This window comes from Varanus komodoensis, unplaced genomic scaffold (genome assembly GCF_004798865.1).
Source record: "Varanus komodoensis strain SLA01 unplaced genomic scaffold, ASM479886v1 scaffold44_3, whole genome shotgun sequence".
Classification (NCBI taxonomy): domain Eukaryota; kingdom Metazoa; phylum Chordata; class Lepidosauria; order Squamata; family Varanidae; genus Varanus; species Varanus komodoensis.
The window spans coordinates 2,120,274-2,138,360 of record NW_025336010.1 but is presented as its reverse complement, the minus strand read 5'-3'; the positions used below and the strand labels follow the sequence as shown (position 1 = coordinate 2,138,360).

The window sequence follows — 18,087 nt, the reverse complement described above, 5'->3', positions numbered from 1 at the left end:
CCCCCCCCCCCCCGAGCGCCTCCCCCCAGTGTATAAGATGCACCTCCATTTTTAGCTAAATTTTTAAAAGAAAAAGTAGCATCACGGCAAAATACAGTATTACATAGATTATCCACTTTTCAGTTAATGTATATCCCTGTGCCCCTGTGAGATTTCTTGAGAAGAAAGTTGGGCATGACGTGAGTCCCACAATCCTATGCCTGTCTACTTGGGAGTAGGACTCTGTGAACACTGCCCCCAGCCTGGGCTTTCAGCCTATGGGTGGCTCACCTGGGCGTGTGTCCCGCAGAATCACAGAATAGTGGAGTTGGGAGGGGCCAGAAGGCCACCCGGTGCGTCCTCTCCCCCCCCCCCTTGCAGGGTACTAAGTCACACCCTCCCATTCAGGGGTCTGTCCAGTCACTTTCTGAACGTCTCCAGCGAGGGAGAGCCCACAACTTCCGCAGGTAGCAGGTTCCCTTGTCGTACTGCTCTGACAGTCAGGAAACTCTTCCATCCAAGCCAGTACAGTTTCCTCCTGAGTAGACATGCAGCGTTGCCCCCACTCACACCCAGTTTGATAGGGATGGCCTCTGAGTGAATCTGAGCGGGAGGGTCCTGCAACGCAGCCCCCAGGGCGCCCCAAGCCAGGGGGCGGTGCCTGGGCAGGACGGGCGTGTCCTGAGGGGGCTGCGCGGAGCGTTCCCAGCGTGGCAGCCACCTGCACGGGATGCCTGGGCCCTGGGCTCCGGGCGCTGGAACGCCGCCTGCCGCACGCCTCTGCCCATCAGGCCAGGCCTCTGCAAAGGGGCTCTGGGTCCCAACGCGGCCGGAGAAGAGGCTGGCGAGGAGCAGCAGGACTGCCTCCACCACAGAGCCTCAGGCGTGGAGCCCCCTCGCTCAGGAGGTCACTCGGCCACCTCCCGTTCGAGATTGTGGGGTGTCTGTCCTGGGATCCATGGCCTCCCAGGCTGCTCATTCCACCTGCCACCCAATTTATTTGTGAAGTTTGGCTGCATTTCCCATGTTGCTTTCCAATTTTGTTCAACATGCATAAAATGCACAGTCACACTGGCCTGTAGCTGTGATCAGTTTTGAGAGAGAGAGAGAGAGAGAGAGAGAGAGAGAGAGAGAGAGAGAGAGAGAGAGAGAGTCAGATGCAATTTTGTTGGGCTTGTGACGTTTGTGGTTTTTCTGGCTCTTGGCCAGAAAAACACCCTCTTTGTCTCTTCACTGCTCCTTGCAGTGCGTATCCTCTTTCTCCCCTTGAAGCAGCTGCACGGTGTTCCTCCACCAAAAAGGCATCTCTGAAATTGCTGCTTCCTTGTGAGGACTGACAGTGTGAGGACTGACCCTAACCCTAACCCTTTTCTGCCAGGATTTATCTAAAATTTCCCAGCAGGACCACCCAGTGAATTGATGGGTGAATGGGAGACTGGATCTAGGTTTGCTCAGAGAAGACCCACTGAAACTACAGGACTTTAATCTCTCAGGATGAGCATGTCTGTTCTAAATAGGAGTACATTTCGGTCTAGCCCAGACCTTCTCAGACCAAATCCAAGGCTTTGTCTCCACTGGACAACCCATCATAGAACTAAAAGTATATATTCTGAAACATTTCCTAGGGAGAAAATGTGTTCTTTCTGGTGACCAACTTCATTGCTACTCCCAAGCAAGTCCAGGGCTTGTGCCCAGAGGTATGTCCCTGGCTCCGCTTTTCCCGCGACCTCACAGGCGTTCTGGCTTCATCTATGGCTTGGCTGCCGGTGCAAGCCAGGATGTCCCTGGAGCCCCCTCTGCTCTTCACGGGCTTCTGGCTTGTGCGCAGTGACATCCAGGTGGCATCAGAGGGAGCGCGATGAGCCCACACAGGCTTTCTGCTCTCAGGGTGTCACTCCTCTGGAGACTTAAAAGCATCTTCACAGTTTCCTTTGAAGGAACTACTTTTTGGGAGGAATTGGGGAGAGACACTATGGTGGCCTCCTCCAACCTGGTACCCTCCAGATTGTTGCACTACAGCTCCCATCATCCCCAACTGGGGTGGTTGGGGAAGGCTGGGCTATGGAATCTCAGAGAGAGAATTCGCCATACTGTGGCCAAATGGCAATTCTGAGAATCATTTGGGGAACTCCCGAATTAGTAGGCATGAGTGTTACTTTGCTCTGCCGAGATGATTGTGTCAGCACTGCTTGCGCTGTGCATGCGCCCTTTTCTTGAATGGTCACCAACTGCATTCTTTGCGTTCCTCGGCCATTCAGCCCCATTCTCAAATCCGCCCCCCACACGTGTCCCAGCCAGCTGAGGACATAGTGATGAAGTGTCCTGCAGCCCACAACAGCAAGTGCCACAATAAATGTGTTCATAGACTCATAGAAGAGGAGAGTTGGAAGGGGCCACGGCGGCCGTCGGATGGTCCAGCCCCCTGCTGGTGCAGGACACTAATTTACACCACCGCACTCACACGACTGTCATCGTGAAGTGTTGCTTTACTTTATTGCTAAAGGAATGTTTTTGCATAGATCCACTCTTCACTGCACATTTTCCGTGCCGCTCATCTTTTCTAGCACCCTTCTATTCCCAGTGGAAACTGCAAGGGAGATTTGGACTGCCTGGAGGGGCAGCCTGTGGTCCACGGAAATGGTGAGCAGACCCTACTTCGGCCCACCGACCCCAGCTTGGCTTCCCTTTGCCTGCTGTTAGGCTTGCTCTGCCCCTGGCATTTTTAGGGCCCTTCCAGGCTATCTCGCCCTCAGGACCCTCCAAGAGTCCTAGCCGGAAGTGAGCTGCTGGCTCTGTGCCCCAGGTCGCCCAGGAAGCAGCCAAAGCAGATCAGGGCCCTGGTCCTCCTGGTCTAGCAGAATCTGTTCTTGCCTGGAGTCAGTCCCCAGGATCAGCTGCGGAAGGGAAAAGGCTACTAGAAATGGCTTCCACTCAGAAGTTGAACCCAGGACCATCTGCATGACAAGCATCTGCTTTGCTCCCCTGCCCTGGTCCTGCCCCATTTCAGGACCTCTCCAAAATCTCCCGAGAGGAAACAGCTGTTTGGAGAGCTTCCCTTCCACCGGACATCCAAAGGCCCGAATGGGTGGGGTGGGGAGTATGTGCCAGGAGCAGGTGGGGGCAGCCGGGGAAAGGCATGGCTGAGCTGGGGGTTTCTTCGCCTGCAGGTATAAAAACAGGGAAGTGTGTCCAGTTTAATGCCTCTCATGGCACCTGCGAGGTCTACGGGTGGTGTCCAGTGGAAAGCAAGACCCTGCCCAGGTACCCAGCCCTTGTCCTGGCCTCTCCTTCAACTGCAGCTGCATCGAGCGTGGGGGATCTGCATGGAGATGTTGCAGCGCAGTGTCCTTGTTCAGGGTCCTGGACCCACCCCCCGTGTTTCCCTTGGCTTCCCCCCAACATTCAGCCAGTGTGCCTTGACCACCAAGTCCCCTCCGTCCTGATCTGGCTGCTCTGGGCTCGGGCTGCCCTGCCCCAAGAACCAGAGGTGGCACTTTTGCAAGGTCTGGGGCTCCCTGGGCCAGCGGATTCATTTTGTCCACAGATGCCTCTGCCTTGGCCATGTAGGGACCCAGCACGCAGAGAAGCAAGACTACGCCTCTGTCCCCAAACCCCACCAGAAGCAACCAGAATTCTTCCACTAGAACAGGGGTCTCAAACCTGCGGGCCAATTGGCGGGATGGGGGGGGCATGGGGAGGGGCCCTGCAGCCTTCAAAGCGCCGGCGGCGCCTGGGCCGGCCACGGAATGAGCGGTCCCCCACCACCGCAGTGGTGGAATACTTGATGTGGCCCAGCCTCACCCAGACTCTACTTCCAGTGGCCCCCAGGTAAGTTGTGTTTGAGACCCCTGCACTAGAAAGAGGTTGTTAAGAAAGGGGGAAGTGGCCTGGGAGACGTTGCTTCTCTTTCAGTGTGCCAACTTTGTCTTCTGATCAAATAGGTCTTGCAGGTTTTCAGCCTATGCAAAGTCCCTCAAAACCTGTTTAACCCCACTAGCAGCATAGAATCAGAGAATAGCAGGAGCCTGTAAGGCTACTGGGTCCGGCCCCTGCTCAGTGCAGGACTCCAAGGTCAAGCATCCCTGACAGGTGGACGTACAGCCGCATCTTGAACACCTTCAGATGGGAGAGCTCATAATCTCCCCAGGTTACTGGCTCAACCCCTCTTCCAAGCCAACTCTTTGAGAAAAACAGTATTGTCTGTTTCCAAAACAAAAACACAAATGCCCCATGCCCAAGCTATCCAGCACCGATTGTTCTCAGGTGTCTACCAGGAACTGCATTTTCTCATTGCACATTGATTTCATTCATTCCCCAAAGGTTTAAACAGCTGACAGTTTGTAAAAAAAACCCAGTCATGTTCCTACATTGAGTTGCTTCACTTCATTTTCCGTCTAGGAAACCAGTCTTGGCTGCTGCAGAAAATTTCACTCTCTTCATTAAAAACACGGTCAACTTTACCAAGTTTAACTTCTCCAGGTAAGGGCTGATTCAGATTCAGAGCTGCCAAAGCTGGGGACCGTTTTTCGGGGGGTCTGAAGGATGTAGCAGGCAGGGCGGGGCCTGTGGGCGCCTCCCACGTCTGCCTCCAGCTCCGCAGGCGCTCAGCAAGGGCAAGTAGCCACCCGATCACAGGTGCGTGTCCAGGAGTTGAACTACCAGCTCTACCAGTCAAAAGGCCCTGAGTTCAGACGCTGCGATAACCCCACTCAAGGACTGAGCCTGGGTTGCGTGTGACTTCACAGCCGTGTGTGAACTGTGGGCTGTTGTTGAAATGTTGGGTCATCCTGATGTCTGAACCCAGCCAAGCTCGTCAACCATGAGCAGCCCGTGAAGAGAACTCCTGGCTTGTTGCTGGTTGTGGACCAGGTGGGTTGTCACCAGCTCTCACTTGCTTCTGCCCCCCACGCCTCTGCTGGAATGCAGGTGCCTGAGCATCCCTGAAAAGGGAACCTGGCCCTTCAGCAGCAAGAATTGCTGCACCCTTGCCCTGGGGGCCCGAGTGGCGCAGCCCCTGCGCAGCCTCGCTTACACAGTGCTCCGCTGGGGTCGGGCTTCTTTGGGGCTGAGCCGTTCAGCGGCTGCTTCCTGAGGACAGGAGTTCTCCTCTCGCCTTCCTCCAGGAGCAACACTTTAAAGACGACTGACGACTCCTACTTCAAGAGCTGCAGGTACGACAGACTCGCCAGCCCTCACTGCCCCGTCTTTCGCATTCGTGACATGGTCAGAGCAGCGGGAGAGAGCTTCGAGAAGATGGCACTCTGGGTAGGCTCCCCCTCCAGGGCCCTGGGCCAGCGGGCCACGGCATTTGGGCATGCCACACACTTGCAGGCCAGGCGCATGGGGCAGGCAAAGGGGCCTCTTGGCACTACAGCCCCATCCGAGCGAAGCCAGTGCATCCCTCGCCCTTGGGGAGGTGTGAGGAGGCAGAGACCCCATCTGGCCAGGCAGGCCGGGTGATTTCCGCCCTGAAAGGATGTTCTGCTCTGCTCTGCTCTTCTCTATCTGGGCACTTTTTACCGAGATTCCGTATCTCTTCCTCCAAGCAGCTCAAGGCAGCTTGCATAATCCTCCTCCTTCCACCTGACCCTCACAACAACCCTGTGAGGTAGGTTAGGCCCAACGTCTCCCAGTCAACTCTGGCCAAGTGGGGACTTGAACCAGACTTCCCAGATCCCACTCCAGCACCCTCGCCATCATGCCGGCTCTCCATTTATGTTTGCACATCAAGCCAGTCCGATGAAGCCCCACCTCGACCGAGCCTTTGGTGCTTCCAGAGAAGGCCGAGGCTGAGATGCTCTTGGACCCTCTTGTCACCCAGGAAGGGGCGTGTGGAAGGCAGGCGTGGAGGGTGGGAACAGGCAAAGCATTCCGGGCACTGGCCACTGAGGGGCCCCAGCGTCCGCAGCCCATTTCGGCTACTCTTGTGGGTCCTGCACAGGGGGGAGCCATCGGCCTGCGGATCAACTGGGACTGCGACTTAGACTGCCCCCCTTCAGCATGCCAGCCCTGGTACTCCTTCCACCTGCTGGAGAGGAAATTCAATTTCAGGTGGGTGAATCGACCTCACAACACAAAGACTGCCTGCTCTGAATCAGCCCCCCGGGGAAGTGATCTGGTGCCACAAAGTACGGAAGGGCAGGAAGGAGGGGGCTGGCCCCCAGGGCCCTGGCCTGCGTGCAGTGTGGAAGTGCTTGGAGACATAGAAACAGAGCGAGTCAGAAGGGGCTTCCCGGGCCATCTGGTCCGACCCCCGGCTCCAGCCAGCTGTGCTCACGACATGCCCACCATGTGCATGTCCAGCCTGTCTTTGAACATCCTCACCAATGGGGCCTCAGCCACCTCCGAGGGAAGCCCATTCCACACCCTCGGGGTCCTGACTGTCAGGAAGTGCTTTCTGGCACCCAAATGGAACCTTGGCTCCCTGAGCTTTGCTCGGTTGGAGCGCGTCCTGCCTTCCTCTGCAGGGGAGAACAGGTCTCTCTCCACCTCCTCTGACACCCCCTCACATACCTGTATGTCACCAACAGATCCCCTCTGAGTCTCCTCTTCTCCAGGCTGAAGAGGCCCAGTTCCCTCAGTCTCGCCTCATATGGCATCCCCTGCAAACCGGCCACCAACCTTGTGGCCCTACGCTGCACTGACTCCAACATGGCTATATCCTTCCTGTAATGAGGGGCCCAAAACTGAGCACAATACTCCAGTTACAGGTGCACCAGAGTCGTGTAGAGTGGCAGTAATACCTCTCCTGATCTAGAAGCCACACTTCTGGCTATGCGACCAAGGGTGGCGTTCGCCCTCTTGACCACTGCATCACACGGCTGACTCATGTTTAGCCTGCAGTCAACCAGCACCCCGAGGTCCCTTTCACAAGTGCTGCTCTCCAGCCACTTGTCCCCTAACCTGTACTTATGACACCTATTCCTATGCCCCAAGTGCAAGACCTTGCACTTATCCACATTGAACGCCATCCTGTTGTCTCCTGCCCACTTCCATAGTCTGTCCAGATCCTTTTGGATCTGGAGTACCTGCTCCTCAGTTGTGGCCACTGCTCCAGTTTTAGTATCATCTGCGAATTTGATCAGCAGACTGTTCACCCCTTCTTCCATGTCGTTAATGAAAAGATTAAACAGGATTGGCCCCAGGACAGAGCCCTGGGGCACCCTGCTTGTCACTGGCCGCCATCCCGATGATTCCCCACTAATGGTTACCTTACGCTTTTTGTCAGTCAACCATGCCCTAATGCACCGGTCAGTGCTTTGGTGTATCCCAAAACTCCTCAGTTTCTCCACCAGGATATCATGGGGCGCTTTGTCAAAGGCCTTGCTGAAATCCAGGCATACCACATTCACTGCATCCCCTCCATCTAGCCATCTCGAAACCTTGTCATAGAATTCCACAAGGTTTGTCTGGCAGGACCTGTTTTTACGGAAGCCGTGTTGTGTGGCTGCCAGCCTCCCTTCCCTATCTAGCATCACTAGATCTCTCTCTATTATGAGCCTTTCCATTGTTTTTCCTACACAGGACGTAAGGCTAACAGGTCTGTAATTCCCCATGTCCCTTCTACTACCCTTTTTGAAAATTGGAACCACTGATGCCACCCTCCAGTCCTCTGGAACCTCACCCATTCTCCACAAGGGCTCAAAAATGGAGGCCAGTGGGTGTGAGAGAACCCCTGCCAACCCTCTAAGTACTCTCAGGTGTAACCCATCAGGGCCTAGCGCCTTTGTAATGTCCAATGCCCTTATCTGTGCCCCTAAGTCCCCAGGCTCATCTAATCTCCTATGCGGATATCCCCGTCCTGCTCTGGGGAGAACACAGAGGCAAAATAGTCATTTAGCATCTGTGCCTGTTCCCTCATATCAGTCACTGGATCTCCTTCCTCCTTATTTAGTGGTCCCACCACTTGTCTCCCCTTCCTCTTCCTATTTACATGCTGAAAGAAGCCCTTTTTGTTGCTCTTGACATTCCTGGCAAGTCTCAGCTCATAATCAGCCTTAGCCTTGCGAAGGATCCTTCTGCGACGGGCCTCCTCCTCCCGGTATGCTCGGACGTGGCCCGAGCAGGCCCAGAGCTCGCCTCCCTCCCTGTGCAGCCACAGTCCTTCCCATGTTTAGTCTTTCAGGCCCCAGGGGAAGGGACAGTGCTGTGTCCCAGCTGAGGTGGGGAGTGCCCTCCCCTTGGTGTAGAAGTGGGGCAGACTGGAAGAACCTCCTGCTTCCTGCCTGCTTGACCACCTCTCCCGGCCAGATATCCGGGGTCGGGTGCCCTGCAGTGTCACTGAATCATCCGCCATCTGCAGCCCATGTGGACTGGCACCTTTTCATACGTACGCTGCACAGATACTCTGCCATACTGACTGTTTTGCCTGCATCTGCTGCTTTTGCTGCTCACAGAGAACAGCTGGCCACGTGCAGAGCCCAGACGCTTGCCCAGCCTGAGCCCTCTTGACTTATTCAATCATTCTCTTCCAGCTACAGCCATAACAACTAGAAACAAGCTAGTTTTTAAAAAGTCACCTGGTGTTTAAAAACTGAGGCTGAGAGTCTCAAGAAGCCCCCAGTCAGCATGGCACCATGGCAACATCCCTATAAAAGCGAGCTGGGCGGTGCCCGCCTCATGCGCTGGATCCAGCCACCTTCCACTCTGCTGCCGTGGGCACCGCGCAGGCCCTGCCGCCAAGAGCAGACGCAGTGGTCAGGAGGGCCCCTCAGCACGGAAGGGCCGGGCGCCAGGGGTGCCGCGAGCCTGCCCTGAGTCTCTCCAGGGACGGAGAGGGACTGGGGATGATGGGTGGGGGCACTTCTCCCTCGAGGATGCGGGCTGCCAGTCTGGAGGCACACCTGGAGCCAGCCACACCGCAGCAGTTCCCACAGTTGGGTCCAGCGCCCCCCCCTCCGAAAGACACCCAGTCCGGCCACAGGCATTCATGCCTCCCAGGTGGACAGCGTGACGGGGCTGCCACTGAGCGCTGGCGGCCAGAACTTGCAGCGGGTCCAGCTCGCTGTAGCCACAGCGGGTTGCAAGGCACACGAAGCACCCCTGTTGCGACAGCTTCAGCCGGTTTGCTTCTGGGAGGCTTCCAAGGGGAGCTCGAGGCCAGTGCAGCTGGGTGTGGGGTGCCTGGGAGACCGTACGGCCCCACGCTGAGGCAGGTTGCAGAGCCTTTGCAGGGTGGCTCCCCAGGAAATGCACGGGAAGGACCTTCTTGGTGACAGCTCCCTGTCTCTGGAACGCCCTGCCAAGAGAAGCCCGTTTGCCCCCTTTCCTTCCTTTGGCTTTTAATGTTGTTGCTGTTGGGGGTTTAACTGCTCAGATGCTGTCTGCTTCTTTTATTGTTGTGTTTAAAATTTGTTCTTCTGTCACCATTCAACAAAGATTTTGTTTTCTGTACGTTGTTATTGTGAGCTGCCTTGAGCACCGCTTTGTGGGGCGGGAGGAAGCAGGATATGGAATCAAGACATCCCACAGCGTTCCAGTCTTGCTCTTCATCCAGCCACGTGGTTTCTTCTCAGAACTGCCACCTATTATCAGGACCCTGAGCATCGGCTCTCCCGAAGCCTGCTGAAACTCTACGGCATCCGCTTTGACATTTCTGTCCATGGCCAGGTACGGCACCCAGCTGTCCCGTGCATGGGACCCCTGCCTGCAGGCTGTGCAGGTATTTGGTCCGTGGCCCCAGGCGCTGGTTTGCATGGCAGGCCCCCTTCCCATCCTGCTCTGTTCTTCGCACTGCCGCCACCTCCCAGCCTCCCTGCCCCTCGCCTCTCTCCTCTACAGTCTTTTATCCTCTCCCCTGCATGCCCAGCTTCCCCTCACCCCCATCGCTTCATAAAGACTGGCTATTTCCTTCATTTTGCCCGCAGCACACAAAGCCGTACATTAAAAACGAACTAGGTCTGTTGTACTGCTGACACAAAGCGGGGAAAGACCTAATCCTTGGTGCCGTTGTGGCCGTCAGTGCCACGAAGGGATGGAGGCAACGGTGGCAGGGTTGTGCAAGGGCCGTTGGCCTGGGGCAGAGCTCGCTGGCGCAGAAGGCTGCGGCTCTGCCTATAAGGTGGGGCGGAAGAGCATCCCCACCTGGAGCCCCGGAGAGCCCCAGCTGCCAGTCCGGGCAGGCAGGCCAGAGCGCAGGGATCACTGCCCCGGCCTCTGGCGGCCTCCAGCACAGCTGATTCAAGGCAGAGCAGTTGGGCTTTTTCCTCTGGCTTGAAAAGTACTTTCAGCACAGAGCTTGCCTGGCCAGGTAGTGCTCACCTCCATGTCTTGCAACGCTGCCCTGGCTGATTTCTGTCCAGGTGGCTGCCCTCACCTTGCCCCCCACTGCTTTGAGACGATCTCTCTCCCAAGCATCCCCAAATCCCATCCCTTTCAAACACTTATCTGTTTACACAACATAAATGTAGCGGTGCCTTCTGCTAACATGCGCACATGTGTGGAATCGTTCTCTCTCTCTCTCCAATCCTCCTCTTGTTGCTCAGGCTGGAAAATTTAGCATTGTTCCCACCGCAGTCAACCTGAGCACTGGGGCCGCTTTTCTTGGTGCAGTAAGTATGCCCAGGCAGCATCCGCTGCCAGCCAAAGCAGTCCGGGCAGGTGTGGAAGGGATGCAGCACAGGGCACCGTGCCGGGTCCTCTTCAGGGGAGCCTGCCTTCCTGGGTGTTCCTGTGGTCCCGCAGTCACTGCAGGAGAGGGAGCTGCCATCCCTCTTCCTTGAGAGGGTGGTGCAGAAGCACCGGAGCAGCTTCTAGAGGAAGGTAAGATTTGGGGGCCTATTTATTTCTATCAGTTCCCCATAGACATGAGGGGAATGGAGAGGACTCAAATGTTTGGAAGGCTAACTGTGTAATGGCACACAATCCCACCATTGAGTACATGGTGAGTGTGGTTGACTAAGCCTAAGAAAGGGGGGTTGGGGGCAGCCGAATGTTAACTTTGCTCTGCCCTGGTCTGATGGTTTGGGCTGCTGCGGGGGTGCAGGCCGTGCTGAACCGCTGAGTGGGTAGCCCAGCCCCCTGCTCTCACAGCTTGCATCACGTGCATCTGGGGTTCAATGTGCAGCCAATGTCAGGTGGGTCAAGCATCAGCCCTTCTGTCCAGCCTCTTCTCTGTACCAGGGGGCTGTTTGCTTGCTTCAATATGTTGTGGAAACTTGAACTGTCAGCTTGCTTGACACTGACACGGCGTTCTTCCTCCAAGGCCACCGTGGTGTGTGATCTTGTTCTGCTGTACCTCGATGCCAGAGCAGAATTCTATCGGCGCGAGAAGTACGAGGAGGTACGCAGGGAGCCTGCCTGGTGCCCTGTGTGGGTGTGGGCGTGGGCGTGTTGCCCTTGGATCCACATGTGCTTGTGCGCCTTCTTGCATGGCAGAGGAGTTGCTTCTGGTGGCCCGCAGGCCGCCATCCCGCGCTGTTCAGCTGCCGATGCCGCATCCCGCTGCCCCAGCACACAGCACTGCTGTGCCAGGAAAGCCACTCACGCCCCCTTGTGATTCGCACAGGAACAGCAGGGGGGCAGAACGCAAGTGGCTGCTGCATCCCTCGTGGCGGGCCATTGGCGGGCGACCTTTGTTGAACAGTGTTGGTCAAAGCTCTTGCTCCTGCTGAAGCCCTGGGTGGCTGGGGAACGCAGAAGCGACCCGGGTGTGAAGCCGGTCGCTCCCAAGCACCCTCGCTGTCGGAGATCTCATGCTGCTCCGTGGGATCCTGGAGCTGAGAGCGATGGGGGAGGACCCCCAAGGGAGCAGGAGACACCCGGCGTTTGCCTGCCGGCAAGCAGTGGCGAGGGCGGCAAGGAAACCAATTTCCGCTTTGCCCCTAGTGCAGCTATTCAGGGTTGCCTGGGGCTTCTTGCAGTCTGGCCCCAGGGACACCTTGGGCCGTCTCCAGCCCATTGCAGCCTACTCACCAGCACTTCCAGGAAGGAAAGGTTTTGCATCCGCTGGGGCTTGGACCCCGGAGCTAAAGCAGCTGAATCTGTGGGGAGCCCCCAGCACAGCCTGACCCAGGTTGGTGGTACTGCTCAAGGGTGTAGACAAGGTGCTTGGGCAAGCTCATGCGACCACCTCTGCAGCGAAGCCTTGCCCTGCCTGGCTTATAAAAGCTGGCAAGGAGGGAACGGCGGGCTGGCCAGGGAGGTGATGGAGTGTCCCGTATAACCCTAATGGGCAGTGGTGGGGCCACTTCTGACGAAATCCTCCCTTGGCCCAGAAGACCCCAGTATTGTTAGGCAGGTGGCGGACACCCCTGTCCTGGACGAGGTTCCAGGTGCTCTCAGATGAGACTCGTGCCTGGATCCCCTGCTCAGGCCTCGCTGTGGTGCGGAAACGGCTTGGCCACCCTGTACGATGAACCATGCCTGGGAGAGGCCAGGGTGTGACCTCCTTGATTCTCCTGGATCTCTCAGTGGCTTTCGATTCCCTCAAGCACTTCATCCTTTGGGGGCAACTGAGCTGGAAGTGGGGGCACTGCATTGCAGTGGTTCCGCTCCCACCAGGAGGGCTGTGTGCACTTGGGGAACACCATTCAGCCCCGGGGATTCTCCAATGTGGAGTTCCTCAGGATCTGTTCTGTCCCCCAGGCCATTCCAGATCTCCATGAAACTGCTGCAGGGGGCTCACCCGGAGTTGTGCGGCACGCTGCCCTCAGTATGCCGAGGACACAGAGCTCCATCGCTCCTTTTCATCAGCAGCAAGTGGGGCTGTGGATGTGCTGAACCGGGGCCTGGCTGCGGGAACGGCCTGCGGAGCATGGCCTGCTGACTGAGCACAGGCTGAAGCTCATTAGGGTGGTTCTCCTGGTTGGATGGAGGGACTTCAACCTGCTCTGAATGGGTTGCACTCTCCTTGAAGGGGCAGGTTCATACTCTGGGGTTGTTCCCTGAGCCATCTTTCTCACTGCAGGTCCAGGTGGCATCAGTGGCCTGGAGTGCTGTCTACCAGCTTCAGCTGGTGGCTCAGCTATGACCCTATCTGAACAGAGAAAGCCTGCTATAGGTAGTCCTTGCTCTGGTACGCTTGAAGCTAGATTACTGCACTGCACTCTGTGTGGGGCTGTCCTTGAAGAGAGTTCAGAAACTGCAGCTGGCGCAGAATACAGCAGCCAGGTTAACCGAGACCCGCAGGTTGGGACAGAAAGGACTGGTTCTGGCCCACTTGCACTGGCTGCCTGAATGCCTCCGGTCCCAATTCAAAGTGCTGGTTTTCACGTACAAAGCCTTACAAGACCTGGGGCCACAGTACCTGTTGGGAGTGCCTCTCCCAGCTGCAAGCAACCTGGACCTCGGGGGCCTTCCTCCAAGCACCAGCTCCAAGGGAAGTGGGAACGGTGGCAACAGGGGAAAGTCTTTCTCAGTGGCGGCCCCCCTGTATGCAATAGCCCAGCTGGCACTGAATCTGTCATCCTTTAGTACCGGGATAAGACAGCCCTCTTCTCTGAGGCTTTTAAAGAATTGCTCAGCCACCCAGAGGTTTCTGTGGGATCACCAGGTATTTCACAAAGTGACTCTTTTTGTTGTTGTTTTTATACCTTTTTATTGTCAGTTTTTGTTATCTGTCTTTTGCTGTTTTACATTTATTAATATGCTTGTTTGTTTGTTTGTTTAAAATATTTATATGTTGTCCTGTTGCGAAGGCCTCAGGACGGCTTACATACATAAAACATAACACAAATGCATTACAGATCCACACTGGCAGCAGTTAAAAACATATATAAATCAATATTAAAAGTTATTAAAATATTGTTGAAATAAAAAGGTCTTAACCTGGCGCTGAAAAACAAATAATGACGGCGCCAGGAAGACCTGTCTGGGGAGTTCATTCCATAGGCGGGTTTCTGATTATATAATATTTTATTGCACTTTTATCACCTGCATTTATGGTCTGTGTAAACTACCGAGAAAGCTTTCGCTGTCAGGCAGTATGGAACTGAAACAGACAAACAAACACACCCCGACCCCATAAGGCAGGAGTAGGCAAACTGAAACCTTCCACTTGCTTTGGACTACAACTCCCATGAGCCCCAGACCGGTCTGGGATTATGGAGCTTGTAGTCCACCACATCTGAACTCCTTCGGTTGCTCTCCCATCCCCCAGCCCTCGTCCGGTGCGCCCCCGGCTGCGGCCTCTTGGCTGCCCGGCTTCCCGCCCCAGGGACCCGGCAGGCGCCCGCCGCGCCCCCCACGCCGCACAGCGCCTGGCGCAGCCCTCCTGGTGAGGAGCGCGGCCGGGGAGCCCTTCCGCGAGCCAGGCGATGGGCCCCGAAGCCGTGCTCCTCCCGCTTCGGCCCGAAGCCGCTCCCAAGCCGGGCGAGCCCCGGGCCCCCGCGGCCCCCAGTCTCTGTCTCCTCCTTCGCTTTGCAGGCCAAGCCGCCGAAAGGCAACGTCCCGAAGCAGGCGGGCTCCGAGGAGAAACCGGGCGAATGAGGGTCCTCCGGCGCGCTCCCCTTGGAGAAGGCTGCTCTTCCCGAAGGTCGGGACTTCTGGAGGCTGGCGGCGCGTCCGGCGTGCCCGCGCAGCCGGGAGGGCTGCTGCGGTGGGTGCAGGCGGCGTGGGCCCGGCCCGGCCCGGCCGGGCTCTGTGGCGCCGAGCGCCTCCCCCAGTCGCCGCGGAGGGCAGGCGGGTCACGGCTCGGCCCTGCTGAGGCGGAGCCGAGGGCCGCGTGAGCACGACCCGGGCCCTCCTCTCCGCGCTCCGCGCTCCGGCCTTGCATCCCGCTGGCTCCCGGGGCGCGCGCTACCTGGGCCCCGGGAGCCGTGCGTGCGCCCGGCTCGGGGGCGTACGCAGCAGCGGGGAAGGGCCAAGGGCACGAATCCGAGTCTGGGGAGGGTCGGGGCCACGTCAGTGCCTGGGAGGGCAGCCGGTGCCCCCGGCCAGCCTGCTGAAGAGTTCTGGAGAGGGCCGGCGCCCCTCCCCGGCCTGGCCTGGCCTGGCCCTGCGCTTCAGGCCCTTCCTGGGCAGGCACTGGCCTGTCTGTGGCCTGTGCAGCAAGCGAGGCGGGCGCGGGGCCGAGAGGCAGCCGCCTCCTCCGGGGTCCCGCCCCTACTGGCCGCCTCTGGCGCTCCTGGCCCGCCCGGCCCCGCCCGCCCCCTCCTCGAACTGCCTCAGGTAGAACTGCCTGGCCAGGTGCTTGGCCATGGCCCGGAGTGCCACAAAGGCGGCCATAATCTCTGAGAGGAGGAAGAGGAGCAGGAGCAGGTGCACAGCCGTCTCCAGGGGCAGCCTGATGATGTGTGGGTCCATCAGGATAAAGAGCAGGACTGGCATCTCGATCAGGGAGGACAGGAGGAGGAAGCTGGCGAGTTCTGGAACCTGCAGGCACCAGGAAGGGGGTTAGCCACCTGCTGGGGAGCTTAGGGCAGGTGCACCCCAACACGGTGCTGCTGCCACCCCCAAATCTCACCTCGGAATGGACCTCAGAGGCCACCCGGCCTGCCACACAGGTGAGCCCTATTCTGTGATAAAGCCCAAATCCATTTGCTCCCCAAAATTCCCCTCCGTGCCTGTTAATGTTTGCCCTTCACTGGACATCATCTGAGCCCTTAACTCTGAAAGCCAGTGTGCCTACAGTTAGAGACCCCGGAGATCCGGTTCGGAGCCCCACTTGGCTATGAAGTTCACTGGTGACTTTGGGCAAGTGACGACTCCTCAGCCTAGCCTACCTCACAGGGTTGCGAAGGTGAGGATGAAGCAGCTCTGTAAGTTGCTCAGGGTTCCCCACAAGAAGAAAAAAGATGGGATAAAAATGCAATCCAAGAAGAGGAAGAGAAGGAGGCGTTGGGATTCCTGAGTGCAAATCTTCACTTAGCCTTGAAGCTTACAAGGGGATCTTGACCCCATCAAGCTGTTGTCAGAACAGCCTACCCTGTTGGGTCCTTGTGAGGGTCAAAGGAAGTGGGAACGGCTGAGCTACCTGGATAAAAAGGCAGGAAATGCAACAGACGTGTTTCAGAGGTTAGCAGGGGTTGGAAGGTGGGTTTGCTCAGGGATCAGAACTCTGAGCGAGTGCTTCCTGCCTTCCTGCAAAAGAGTGCACAGCAACCATAAGGGGCGGGGGGGGGGGGCTACCTGTAGCCATCCAGCCCCTCTGTGTGAAATAGGAGAAGGACACTGACGGCTCCCCGGCAGAGTCCAGGAACCCTCTGCTACCTTCAGTGGTGAGCAAGCATAAGGACTTTGCTCCGCTCACTCGCTCGCTCGCATCCGCCTCTCTCCTCTCTGCCGGGAACGTACGGAGTCCCTTTCGCATGCTCGGGGGCTCCCGGGTGTGGCAGGCCACCCATGCCGCCCAGACCCAGTGCAGCTTAGTGCTGGAAGTGGCAGGAGGACGTTTCGTCAGACCTTAACAGAAAGGGCCTGGGAAGCTTTCCTGGGGGCTCCGTTAAGCTCCCCGTCCCCAAGTAGGAGCCCTCCCAATGTTCCTTCTCTGGGAGAAGGATGGTATCTTTGTCCAGTAGCATCTTACCTTTTCCTGCAAATTTCCAATGTATCCAAGGTACAGGCGCAAAGCTTCGGCTAAGACGAGCGTCAAGTATGCAGCAACAAGGAGGAACTGGTAGTAAGCAGGTAGCAAATTATACTGCAGGAAGATTAAGGGACAGGCAGGAAGAATGTGGGAAGAAAAACGCTTGGCTTCACCAGGCAGAATGCGGCATGATGCCACGGCCTTCCCTCAGCTGGCACCCTTCAGGCGCGTTGGACAGCAATTCCCATGCTGGCTGGGAAAGATGGGAGCTGCCATCCAACACATCTGACCATCCCTTAGCCAGTCTGTTTGTTCATGTGTCCGTGCTCATGTTGAGCAGTGTTCAACTGTTCATGTGCCCGAACAGGAAAAATTGAGTAGAACCCACCCCCGATCTGGGGAGGAGCCTCAGTCATCCCCAGAGGACCACGTGCCCCTGGGTTAGAGGAGGCCGGGTGTGTCTGAGCTGGGTGGCGCAGCTGGTCCCAGGTGAGGTCCCCACAGCCACCACAATGCCCTGCTTAAGAGGGGCTGCCTTTCGAATGCTGCCTGCTCAGCACAGAACAGAGCAGAGGCAGACAGAGCTTGCTTGCAGCATCCAAACACGGCACTGCCTCTCACACTGTCCACGACAGGGAGGTCCGCCACGCTGGGCCCCGTCCAGCCATCGCAAGCATGGAGGAGACTGAAGAGCCTTCGCCAGCAGCCTCAGCACCCCGCCCGGAGACACGCCGCCGCCCTCCCTGGCCCTGCACACCTTGAGCTCCAGCATGACTCCCTCCGACAGGCCCCAGAACGGGACGTAGAAGGCATTGAAGTACAGCATCACCTGCAGCGGCAGACTGGACAGCACAGGGCGGTCTGGGAGGGACACAGCACAGAGGGCTTCTTGCAGGAAGCGTTGCCACGGGACAATCGCCAGCCTTCCTGCTTATTCCCGGAATTGTGGATTGGCTGCTGCTGCTGGCTTCATTTAGCAGCCCTTCCCTGCCACTGTCTACTATTCCTAACTGCTATTAAAATACGAAGAGCAAATAAGATTTGTAACTACAACACTGAATTGGTTAATAAAACACACAAAAGCAATTCTTAGTTTACCTTAACAGGAAAGACTCTCGAAGGTGTGTCTGTTGGGGTGTGGGTGGATCTGTAATGGGTGAATGCTCAGGCCGCTTGGCCCACACTGGGTTTTGGCTACGTGGTTATTACTGCATGTGGATTCTACTCCTTCTCCTCTTGCACAGAACCCAAGACGGCGGGCTTAGTCCCCCCCCCCTCCATTTTATCCTTGCAACTTCCCTGCAGGGCAGCAGGTTTGGGAGTCACGGGCTGGCCGCAGGTCACACACTGAGCTTCACAGAATGTCCGAGCTGGGAGGGATCCAAGTGGAGACTTGGACTCAGATCTCCCCAGTCCTAGTCTGAGACTTGCCAGCCGGGCAACGCTGGTTACAGCTCCAGTGCAGACCTAGAGCCCATGTGCTGTGTAGATGAGTGGGGTGGGGACCCCACAGTGCCCAGTTCATAGAAACATAGAGCAAGTCAGAAGGGGTCTCCTGGGCCATCCAGTCTGACCCCCACTCCAGCCGGCTCCGCTCACGACATGCCCACCATGTGGACGTCCAGCCTGTCCTTGAACACCCC

At 57.2% G+C, this 18,087-nt stretch overlaps 1 protein-coding gene across 3 annotated transcripts in view; it reads left to right on the top strand.

Moving 5' to 3' along the window:
* Positions 1-17,530, top strand: part of P2RX6 (purinergic receptor P2X 6) — a 19,579-nt gene extending 2,049 nt beyond the window's left edge. The window contains exons 3-14 of one of the 3 annotated variants that reach the window (XM_044444223.1): positions 1,605-1,676; positions 2,544-2,619; positions 3,147-3,240; positions 4,378-4,458; positions 5,103-5,244; positions 5,921-6,030; positions 9,495-9,588; positions 10,464-10,529; positions 11,183-11,260; positions 13,393-13,471; positions 14,344-14,452; positions 17,080-17,530. In XM_044444223.1, coding sequence (XP_044300158.1) covers positions 1,605-1,676; positions 2,544-2,619; positions 3,147-3,240; positions 4,378-4,458; positions 5,103-5,244; positions 5,921-6,030; positions 9,495-9,588; positions 10,464-10,529; positions 11,183-11,260; positions 13,393-13,471; positions 14,344-14,452; positions 17,080-17,206 — 1,128 coding nt within the window. In that variant the 3' untranslated portion in view covers positions 17,207-17,530. The remainder of the gene's footprint in view (positions 1-1,604; positions 1,677-2,543; positions 2,620-3,146; positions 3,241-4,377; positions 4,459-5,102; positions 5,245-5,920; positions 6,031-9,494; positions 9,589-10,463; positions 10,530-11,182; positions 11,261-13,392; positions 13,472-14,343; positions 14,453-17,079) is intronic. The other 2 variants (XM_044444224.1, XM_044444225.1) reach the window with 2 other exon arrangements.
* The last annotated feature ends 557 nt before the right edge of the window (positions 17,531-18,087 follow it).